The 12174-nt window shown below is 36.1% G+C and overlaps 2 protein-coding genes across 4 annotated transcripts in view; both read right to left on the bottom strand.

Annotated features, from left to right (window-relative positions):
* The window catches only part of OPN3 (opsin 3), a 47228-nt gene that overhangs the window by 32065 nt on the left and 2989 nt on the right, over positions 1–12174 (bottom strand). Inside the window, exon 2 of one of the 3 annotated variants that reach the window (XM_077986016.1) lies at positions 8014–10853. The exons of 1 other annotated variant lie outside the window; for it this stretch is intronic. In XM_077986016.1, coding sequence (XP_077842142.1) covers positions 10813–10853 — 41 coding nt within the window. In that variant the 3' untranslated portion in view covers positions 8014–10812. Of the gene's footprint in view, positions 1–8013; positions 10854–12174 lie in introns of those variants that run through there. One more of the 3 variants, XM_077986020.1, reaches the window with a different exon arrangement.
* Positions 8014–10542, bottom strand: CHML (CHM like Rab escort protein). The gene has a single exon (XM_077986001.1). The coding sequence runs from the start codon at positions 10540–10542 to the stop codon at positions 8569–8571; it is 1974 nt and encodes a 657-aa protein (XP_077842127.1). The 3' UTR covers positions 8014–8568.

The following is a 12174-nucleotide window of genomic DNA, read 5'->3' as shown; positions in this document are numbered from 1 at the left end:
GGGGCTGGATAGTTCTTTGTTATGAGGGAGCTGACCTGCACATTGCAGAATGTTGAACAACACCCCTGCCCTCTATCCACTAAATGCCAGTAGCATCTGATTCCCAGACGTGAAAACCAGAATGTCTCCAGACTTTGCCAATAAAAGGCCAAACACTCTGGTATGAGAATCACTGCCTTAATGGGAGAAAATTAGCAAAATCATCTAGATGGAACCTCTTATATTTAAATGTGCACTATTTTTAAGTAGCTTTATTGACTCATATAGACTTACCCTAAAACTAATGATCTGTACTAATAATACAAGAAGCCAGGACTATGATTGCAATATATTTTACCAGAGATGGGTCCTAGCAGTCCTCTGTTCCTCAGGTTGGAACCTAGAAGAGTGTGAAGGCAAGAGGATGACATAGAAGAAAAGAGCCACTGGAAACTGCTAGCTGGTCTTTCAATTAGCAAATCGTTTTGGAGATACCTGTGATATATAGGCAATTGCAGGGAATGCAGAGGTACCATACACATAGACTTTGTTTGAAAGGAGATTACAATCTCCTGACAAACTATTTCCAGTGCAATTCTCATCTTTTGCTTTTTTACTTTTAGTATCTGGTTGGTACTTACGTTTTAACAGCAGGGGCCATTACAAATAATGTTATGTAGTTATAAAATGAGAACAGAACAATGTACAGCTCGTTTCTCCATAATACTTTGCTTAAATCATTTTAGGAAATTAACTGTATTATTAATTGCCTAAAAACAAGACTCCAAGCACCTTCTCAGCCAGTACATTCCCCCAAATGTTTCCTTTATAGTTGGTAAAATACTGCAATGGTTACACAAGCTTTAACTGTAAATTTAACTTACAAATATAGTAAAATTAACTTAATGATAGAAAATAAAGTTTCCCCATACTGGGTAATACTTATTTTTATGTCAGAGATGAATAAGCAACAGGTAGAAGTCTCAAATGAGCAGAAATAGAGAACTCAAGGGCTTTAATTATATGATGTGTAATAAAAAGAACTGGCATAAAACACACTGTACTAGTATCCTGAAGGATTATTTAAAACTATAAAATGCCTACATATGTATCTCATTCTGACTGAATTATAATCAGGTATTCATCTTCCTGCTACACTCTGTCAACCCTGCACCTCTGAATCCAGTCACTCCTCTGATATGTATGCCTTTATTATTAAATAGCTGTCCAGAGTGTATTAGAATTAAATATATATTTAGCAACAAGCAAATGCCAGGAATCATAGGACATCAGCAGGGACCAATGAAGGTATTATATATAAAGATTTTAAGCTCTTGACATATCAGAATAAAGAAACTGTTTTTCTGATTTCAGGAGTGAACTTAGTAACTCCCTTCTCCTCTCTCAATCACAGTTGGCCCATTTGATTATAGTTATACAAATTGTAATTTATAGGATTATTTTGCTATCTGTTGAAAAGTCAATCTATTCTAAAGTTCCAGAAGCCGCCGCTTTTTAAATAGTGCTTTATGTGTTATATATTCTTACATGTAATAAATCACTCTTGAGATGCAAGCAAAGCAAAACAGTAGCATTTCATTTCCCATTAATGGGTCTAAATACAAAGTAGGAGAGTCCAGGTAAGTCACTTAACTCCTCCAGGTTTTATCTACAAAAAAAACTGGTACAAATACCTGCCCTTTCTTACCTTACACGGTTGTCCTGAGGATCACATAAGAAAATGTAGTTGTCAGGAAGAAAGCATACCCACAAATGCTGGAGCAGAACTGTGGTCACATATTTTTGTTACAGCCAAATTCTTTCAGGTGAATCACTCAGCTTCTGTACTGTTTGTGCCTTACAGAAAGCTGGAAGTACTGTGTCCCCTGCTGTTGAAATGTGAATACATCTGGTTGTTGGTTAAAACGAAATGAACTACACTACAAATGCCTCTTTATAATGGAGGTAAAAATACTAAAATAAAAATCTGAAAATCTTCAGAGGAAGCAGCTACCTCCATGCAATAGGAGCATGACTTTCACTTAATCCATCGAGATGAAGGCAAATAAAATTAATCTTAATCAGAATTTCTTGGTATTGAAACTTTATGATCTAATTTCTTTACACTTCCTCTCCCTAAGCCCTTGATGTCCTGGGCTCCTGGACTCAATCCCCTGGAGTTCATCTTGGCTCCTTCTCCAGGAAAGAGAAAAAATTTCCGATTAATCTGAAAAACTTAACTCACTGAATGTCATCCGAAATAGATTTCGGAGAGTGTTAAATGATTCGGCTTTTAACCTTTAAGCCACCTGTTTTCAACTGTGTAGTAAGTTTTGGCACCTTTTAAAAGGGATGCCATGCGCAAGGCAGAGACTTGTTTTGTTTTTTCTTTTGCCAGGAAACAGGAAGTGCTAGTTACAGTGGGGAGTGAGATAGGTAAAAAATGTCTTAAATGCTCATTAAGGTAAAATGACCTTACCTTAAGGTAAACATTCCAACAGAATGTTTGTCAGGTACAGAGCACTTATTTTTATATTTCTAATTTCCCAGAATAATGCCAATTCATAACCCCCAGTAGGTGTTCAATGGATGTTTATTAAATTAAATCACCTTGATTTGGATCTCTCAGGCTGACTGGAAGAAAGGGTCTGTCACATCCTCAGTCCCCTGAGATCTGGCCTTCGCACAGGTCTCTCTGCAAACAAGGTTTGGTCACATCTACGAATCCATGGCTTTTAAGATTCCCAAGTGACATGTCTGCATTTAGGGGCATATTTTAATTAGTATATGATGTCTTCATGCCTGTGTCCTAGAATGTATTACTAATATTTCTATTACTATTCCTCAATGGTGATCAACTAAGAAAAAATAAATTATGAAGTCCATCTTGACCAAGAATTCCCTCCCACCAAGATTTGTAAAACTTTCTGCCACACATATTTGAAGATGATCTTTTTTAACACCTAGAAATGTATATTTTAACTTAAAATAGAATTTCTGAAACTTCTAAGAAATCAGTAATTTTCTCACCAGTTCAGTAAACCACTTTACCAATTAATCTTTTATTTTTTATTGCATACATCAATATTTAACAGAAGAAAAATAAAGAATCCCTAATGTTAAACTGAAGTGAGTTACATGTTATCTTCTGGTTCTTTTCAATGTAGACCTAAATTTTCACACATATCAGTAAACATAATTTATGTTCTTATTAACATTTTTGAATCTCACACTTTTTTGCATACAATTTTACATATATCAATATTATTTAATGGCTATATAACATTCTGTGATAGCACTAGCAATACACCCAAATTTACTTAACCATTTCCCAGTTGTTGGGCTTTTTCCCCCTTAAAGTTATCTGAGTGAGGCCGGGCGCGGTGGCTCACGCCTGTAATCCCAGCACTTTGGGAGGCAGAGGTGGGAGGATCACAAGGTCAGGAGATCGAGACCATCCTGGCCAACACGGTGAAACCCCGTCTCTACTAAAAATACAAAAAATTAGCCAGGCGAGGTGGTGGCACCTGTAGTCCCAGCTACTCGGGAGGCTGAGGCAGGAGAATGGCGTGAACCCGGAAGGCAGATCTTGCAGTGAGCCGAGATCACGCCACTGCACTCTTGCCAGGGTGAGAGAGCAAGACTCTGTCTCAAAACAAACAAACAAAAAAAACGGTTATCTGACTGGAATTGCTAGAAACCTTTGTACAAATAGCTTTTCTTTCTTTTAAATATTTTCCCAGGCATATGCCACTCAAAGTGAGTATGTCAAAAGATAGATCGGTTATAAAGCCCTTTTTATATTATAGTCTTCTACATAGTTCTCTTAAAAGGCTACTAATATACAATGCTGCTGCTATGAGGACACATGCAATTAAAACAATTTTGCTAATACAATAGCATGAACTAAGTCAAAGTTGCATTTTTAATATTAAGAAATTTGAATACCATTCAAAGAATTTTTTGTATCATGTATACATGATCTCTTTATAAATGTGCCTAAAAGTACAAACCCTTATGGATATGTATATAGTTTTACAAAAATTGAGTGCACCCATGTGTAATGCAAATAGCTTCTTTTAAATTTCATCTTGTTTTGTCTTTTTCCTATTTACTACACATTTAAAATTTTTTCTCTTAGTTCATCTACCTTATCAATTGCCATGAAGTTCCTTTGTACCACTATTGGTGTGAGACTCATAGTCTTTATTTTTCTTTTTATACTTAACATTTAATTTATTTGGAATATCATATGTAAAGTGGATCTAATCTTTCCACACTGGCATCTAGCTAGTCTTTTCACCAGCAGTTATTAATATTTCTTTCTTTCCATTGGTTTATTAGTTTTAGTTAAACTTTATTCTTGGCACCACAGAATATTCAGAAAGGTTGCTTAATAGCATGTATTAAGGATTTGGAGGCAAGACTCCCATTTTTTCCCCCTAAATTAAAAAAACTTACATCTTTGCTTGCTTTCCTAAATAATTTATTACAATTATGCCACATTACACACAGCAACCAGTTGGAATGTTAAATGAACTGTAGTAAATTTCATACTAATGTCACATATTGGCATTCCTTTGGATGTAGCTTTATATTTTAATACACACTATCTAACTTAATCCTCACAATAATTCTGTGAAGTATTTCTATTCTGTAGATGGTGAAATAGATACTAAGAGTGACTTTCCCAAGAGTATACAACTGCTAAGTAGTGAAATGAGAACTGTAATTCTGGTTTTCAAAAAACTCCCCATCTCCCCATGTACTACTTTTCCATTACACCAGCATGGCTCCCATGGGAGTTTGCTCATTTTTAAAAATATAGCTCCTTAAACTTGCTTCTATTTAGGTATCTTTCTTAATTTATCTCAATGTAGTTATATAACTTTCTTTAAAAGTCTCATATATATTAATAACCAAACACTTTTTAAGTTGCAGTTTGTCACTGTTGAGATGTAGAAATGATATTTTAAAAAATTTTATATCCTGCAACTTCTTGAATTAGTCTTTTATTGTGAGTATATTTCTATAAGTTTAAGCAGTTGTAAAGCCATGTTAATAGAAAATATTTACGCTACTTTCCTTATCTTCCTTATTTTGTGAATGCTGGCTTTTACTGCAATGACAGGTTTCTTTAAACATATATAAAAATGGTGCCAACACTGTTTACATTCCACCTGAGGAATGTTTGTTTTCCCAGTAGGAATAGTAGTAGTTCTTGGTTTAAGTACTTAACAGACTCCAAGAAGTCTATGAAATCATTGCCAGAAATAATTGAATCAAGGGTGAATGATCAATTTTTGAAAAGTTATCTGTAGTTAATACTTTGAATTTTTACCATGTGTTCTGTTGATGCTGATTTAATGGCTGTTCTGCTGAACACCAGCCTTATAATCCTGAGTGATAGTAAATTATTTGCTCTATTGTTTGCCAATATTTCATTCTGCATTTTGCATGTTGAGAATAAAATCCTTCTAAAAATGTCTTTTAGTATTCAGAACATATTTGCCTCAAAAGACAATCTGAAGCATATTGTCTTTCATGATAGATGGATAGACATTATTTAAACATTTTTAAAAGTTCACCAGCAGGCCAGGCGCGGTGGCTCAAGCCTGTAATCCCAGCACTTTGGGAGGCCGAGACGGGCGGATCACGAGGTCAGGAGATGGAGACCATCCTGCCTAACCCGGTGAAACCCCGTCTCTACTAAAAAATACAAAAAACTAGCCAGGCGAGGTGGCAGGTGCCTGTAGTCCCAGCTACTCCGGAGGCTGAGGCAGGAGAATGGCATAAACTCGGGAGACGGAGCTTGCAGTGAGCTGAGATCCGGCCACTGCACTCCAGCCTGGGGGACACAGCAAGACTCCGTCTCAAAAAAAAAAAAAAAAAAAAAGTTCACCAGCAAGTCCATTAGGGTCAAAATCCAACCTGTCAGAAAATTATACTGAGTTGTGATATCCCCTAAATTTTTAAATGTTTTTATTGGTATAACTTCTCATTTCCCATTTATTTTGTATTCAGTAAGAAGTATATTCATTTTCTTCATTTTTAAATCAACCTTTATTTTGGACTAATTTTTCCTATTTCTATTATATTCAGCTATACCATCTTTTGCAACTTCTCATTGTTCCTTTCCTTGATTTCTTATGAATAATTTGTGATACTGAAAATCTTTTCGGTAGATCTGGAATACCTTCACCGTCATTTTATTTATCATCTTATGTATTTCTCATTTTAATTACTATTTTATAGGTCTATTTCAAGTATTTCAGTTGTTTTGATAGATTTAAACTTTAGGATAAAATTTAAATATGACTTTACTATATTTTAAAAGTCAATACAATCCATGACTTTGCTACTTTAAGTAAGTTGTCAATTACTTAAATCTGTCTGGTCTCATTTTCTTCACATATAGAGGAGCAAAAAATGAGTGTATTCCGAACAAATTTTGGCCTGGTAATATTTTTTATAACACGATCTTCAGATCAAGAGATGTGTTACTGAAGAACATTTTCTTAAACCTTAGCCAAATTCTGCTTCAATGAGATCCATGCTCTAAAATACATTTGTTTAGTTCATCTTAATCTTCACATTTCTCCGATTCAATAAGCTGCAGGACCAGTGTGTGCTTTTCCACCCCGGGAATGCTCGACTAATTTTCGTGGGCACTTTTTCTTTTTCCTGTAGTGCCTACACTCTTCTAACAGTGAATGTTAGTAGAAAGATCAAAGGTTTTAGAATCACAAAAGACTGGGTCCCCATGTTGGCTCTTCCACATACCAGATTCTGAGCAAATTACTAATAATTCTCTATTTCTTCTTTGAAGGTGATATGGTTTGGCTGTGTCCTCACTCAAATCTCATCTTGAATTGCAGCTCCTATAATTCCCACGTATTGTGGGAGGAACCTTGTGGGAGATAACTGAATCATGGGGTTGTTTCCCCCATACTGTTCTCATGGTAGTAAATAAGTCTCACGGTATCTGATGGTTTTAAAAGGGGTTTCCCTTTTCATTTAGTTCTCATTCTCTCTTGTCCACTGCCATGTAAGACATGCCTTTCACCTTCCACCATGATTGTGAGGTCTCCCCAGCCACATGGAACTGTGAGTCCATTAAACCTTTTTCTTTATAAATTACCATCTCAGGTATGTCTTCATCAGCAGCATGAGAACAGACTAATACAGAAGGTATATGCAAATCTGCCTCACAGGATTGCTGAGAAACTGTCATGAGAAAGCGTAATACTAAGTACCAAGCACATGATAAATGCTGTTTCAGAGCAAAAACTGTCACAAGATCATCATTCTCTGCCTGAGGAATGGAAACTGGACTAGACGAAAAGCAAGTTCATGTTTTCTGACAGCTCCACAGGTTTTTACCATTAGAGTACTACCAGTTTTATGATGTTGGGTGGTTCTGGGAGAAAAAAAGTTTCTATACTCTAGATAACAGCTAAGAGGCAAGAGAGATTACAGAAGGTTGTTGCTTCACAATTTGTGAAGTGGGACACAACCAAAAGGGCATGGTAAATCTTCCTTTGATTCATTCCTATCAGTTATGTTAGTAATATTAATTAAAGTGGTAGAGCCAACAAGGTGGTAGGTTTCATTCTCACTGAAAAACCTTGGGTAATCTATTTATAGAGGGTTTTATAACTATCTGGAATCCCAGGTTAAAAAGGCTTCACTCTGTTTCTCCTTAGGAATTTCAGAACAGCCCTTATGAAGTATCTTCTCCTGGGGCACTTCATTTTTCCTTTTGGTCTAAGTTACTTGTTGGAAGCTCTTTAAGTGCCAAAGCAGGGCTCTGCAGAAATTTTCTGAAGTATTAAATGAGAATAAATCTTATCCTTCAAATTTTCTTTGCAATCAACCTCCCCAAAATGAGTTTTTCAACTACTAATTGAACTCCAATTCTTTTTGTAAATCAGAACACTGTGGTGGCGTCATTGCCTCATCAGTTACAAGAGTGAAGTGGGTATTATAAACTTCAGACCTTCACAATGAATAAAGCATCATGCAAAGCTAATCTTTTAACGATTATAGACAAACGTATTTTATTATCATATTGGCATTTGTATTAGTTGCTATTCCTACCACCATGTCTATACATTTATATTATATGCAAAAGATCCACATAATTTACCATTTGTGTGTGTTTCACTATTCGAACAGGCCGCAGCAACTATAATAGCTGTGAAAGTAATTATTACTTGGGTATTACTAATTGTTCTGTAGACAAAGATAAAATCTGAAGATCATTAGCAAATACAACATTACCTTTAAGCTGAGTTGTTAATATGGAACCCTTACATACATACCCAATACTAAAATACAGCTAACTCTGTTTTAAGATTATGGGTCATGTAGCCCATTCTAAACAAAATGTTCAATAATCAATAAATCACTCATTGATAGGTTAACAAAGATATTCAATGCTGAATGTCTGAGAGTTAAAGACAACATCTGCATAGCATTCAACATATATAACCACTTCTAATTACTCATATGGGAAACTGTCCTTTAAATGAGAATATTCTGATGCCATGAAGGAGGTCCAAAACAGCATTTCCAGATTGCTCTTTTCTAATTTTGAAGGTGCTTCTCTGGGCTTTCTTGGTTTTTGCCTTCCTCAGAGGACTCTAGTGTGGCCACTATTACATTATTGGTTCCAGAAGACTCTGGCTGCTTATCATCGCCATCAAAGATAATGTCTTCTGGATTTGGAGGTGGAGGGCAGAATTCTTCAGTTGGAAAGATCTCCTGGAAAAGTGTTTCAGCTTGCTTGACGGCATGCTCATTTCCCAGGCCACAGTCAGGCCCAGAGCAGACATAAACATTGGAAGGCAAGCCATTATATGAGCTTCTGCTGATTCCCGAGGAATCTCTCATATTAAAATAAAGAGCCCACAAGAGTCTTGGCTTTGTAAGTTCTTCCTTGTTTATTTCTGTTTCAGTATATGGAGTGAATAATTTCTTCACCACTGATTCTAAGTCTTCTCTTGCTGTTTTAGAAGATGAACATGTCAAATGTACCAGATAGGTGTCCTTCATGCATGTCATGGTTGAAGAACATAATTCAGTGACCCGTACAGCACAAGCTCCTGGCTCTGCTGGAGGAACTATCAGAATGGAAGTCTGCTGATCTGAATCTGTCTTTAGTATAGACTGATCTGTAATGAGTACTGCCCTAGAGATCTGCTTATACTGCACATTTGAGCATGTTTCCTCAGAAAGGTAACTGTCTTCCACAATAAAATATTTAGCATTTATTCTTTGACCAAAGTGATCTATAATTGCTTTACATCGTCCAGATTCTTTGTCGACTACAAAGCATTGTACTTTATGACGAAGACAATAGATTCCACCAAAAACTGCACACATCCTACAGAAACATTGGGGAATTTCTCCTTGGCCATACAAGGGAAATAAAAAGGGAGTGTTGCCAAACCGTCCGAGACACTGAAGGAAGTTTTTAATTGCGTTAAGGCCATCTATTGTAGTGCAAGATGATTCTGATGTCATTGCAATTGAGTGCAGTACAAAATGTTGAAGGTTGGGAGTTAGTTTTTTAGTTTTTAAGTATTCTGAAAATGAACACTGCCTGAAAGCTTGGTATTCATCAGGATGTTGTTCATACTCTAAACAAAATGTGAGAAATTTCATTAGCATCCTCTTTTCAACCATGGTGAGTTCCTTGCTATTAAAGACATCTGCTCTGGAACAAGGCACTTGTTCTACCTTTCCTTCCCGAAATGCAAGAATCCTAGTGACATTTTTGAATTCTACGTAACGACTAACATCTGATTTGATTAAAAGATCAATTAGCAATCCTTGAGAATATAGCAGTTTTGATACCAAATCAATATTAAACCTCCTCCCTTCTTTAACTATTTGAAGGTAAGTAATCCTATTTCTAATTGGTTGATTGGCATTATCTTCTACTGTAGATTTGCTTTCATCTTTATTTCCATCTTTATCTGAAACTGTGTGCATACAAGTTTTATCTCCACAATACTTTTCCTTCTCCACTGATTCCTCTACATCAGTTACTTCCAGTGAAATCTCTCTATCACTTTTCTGAGTGTGTTTGGCAGACATTTCATCGCTATTAAAATTTGATGACTGGCTGTCTTCAGGCAAGCCTGCGGAATCCAGAACTTCAGTGAAGGTACTAGACACCCCTGAAGAAGGATTTTTCTGCAGAGCACCAACCTCTTCAACATTGTCCTCCATATCCTGACTGGCATAACAAAAAGCTTCTGTGTGTTGGATAGTTTCATCCTTCTTGCGAAGAGAGATGGCTTCTTCTGTTTCATGGATCAGGTCCTGCCATTCAACAGTACTTTCTTCCCCAATGTCATTGTTTTGCTGATGCTCCTTCAACCAGGTTAGCAATCCTGAAAAGCTGAAACTAGCCCAGTTGCCTCCATAGTAACTTCTTGAATCAATATGCAGAACCCTCTGACCAATTCTTGAACATGCAGCTGCAAGGATGGATTCGGGCAAACCTGTCCCTATTATAACCACATCAAACTCTGTGGGAAGACTGTCCGCCATTCTAGGAAGTAAAAGTGTCTGGTGACAGTTGCTGATGAAAGAAATGAGGTGGGATTATGCTGTAATAAAATCTGTCCTTCTGATGTTCCAGTTTATCCCAGAAGCAATGAAGTTGCAGGTCCTAGCTGTTTTAACAGTTACCCTTTTAAAATATATTTTTTTCCTTATAAGTCAGTAGCATAAAAACATGAGCAAGTACATCTAATCACATCTGAGAATACTAAAATGGATGTGTGGTTTCATTTCTGTATTTCATCTTAGCAGTAAATGTCAAAATGCATCATATATGCATTTGTGACTGGAACTCTTCTCTGAAAGAAGAAAATTCAAGAAAGAATACATTGTAAACAATATAAGAGAAAAATAATTTCATGCAACAATGACAATCCATTGGAGTATGACTTCTTATTTGGACATAAACCTCCACTAAAGCATGTCTTAAATGCTTTCTCACATATTTTCTAATTTCTTGAAAATGGACAATAGAGATATAACAGCCCTCCCAAGAATCAGGCAACATAGTAATAGAGAATGAACATAATGTTCCACAAAAATAAAGAAGAAATAACATAATACAATTCTCTAACTTTAGCTTTTAAGAAAACTATCATGTGAATAAATCTATACACAGCTGTGAGCTTAGACTAAAAGGAACGTATGGCTCCATTGTTTATAGAAACAGATTATACATTAGGTACATACTGCCATGATTAAAAATATTTCTGTGGCCATTACAGTCTGTGTGTGATTCCCGAATAGCTGAATATAAGACCTTTTCATGCCACAACCACCTTAGGATCTCATGATAGCAACATGAGACTATTTCTACTCAATTACTAGTAAGATTATAATAAAAGGATTAATTCAGTAAAACAACTGGCCATTTAAAAATATTTAGGCTCATAACAGAATAGGCCTGAGGAGGAAAACCTATATATTAAAAATATGTATATGAATGTACACATGTATATAAGTGTAAGTAAAAAAGGAAAAAAAGTATGTAAGTAAAAAAGGAAAACTCCTGGTTTCATATTAAAATATCTTAACATAAATAATGCCTACTTATTTAGGCTTGTCTAAATAAGGCTTGTCTCTGCAACCCTGAATCTCTATCCCAAGCAAAAGGTCTATGTAAACATCCTCTGCCAAGACTAATGTTGTTTGTTCTTATTTTTGAAGGGTAAGTAAAGAAAAAAAAAAGGCTCTCCTGTTAACTTTGAGCATAATGCTGGTTACACTCCATGTGCAGAAGGCATCTGTGTGATGCCACGTGTGGCCAGAGGCAGAACGGCCAAGGTACTGAAGAGCATACTCACCGGAAAGTCTTTAGGCTAAAGTATTACATACACCTTACTGCTAGACTTTATAACATTCATCACTGCACTGGTTTGAGCTCTGGTTTTCGCTACTGTTAAACCTACTGAAATATAAATCAGTACAAGCTAGACCTGTCTAGGCCAAGATGACTAATAATCCTGGATATTGGTAAAACAGGCCATTCAATTGGAACTTAAATTGCGTAGGGCACAGACCTTTAGTTTAACTAAAACGGCAATCCTAACAGTCCTGTCTAGTCAAAGCCTCTGTCTCAAAAATATCAAGGATTCCACTCATTTTTGGCATTCCCTAAGA

This window comes from Macaca mulatta, chromosome 1, assembly GCF_049350105.2.
Source record: "Macaca mulatta isolate MMU2019108-1 chromosome 1, T2T-MMU8v2.0, whole genome shotgun sequence".
NCBI lineage: Eukaryota > Metazoa > Chordata > Mammalia > Primates > Cercopithecidae > Macaca > Macaca mulatta.
This window is presented reverse-complemented; position numbering and strand designations above follow the sequence as displayed.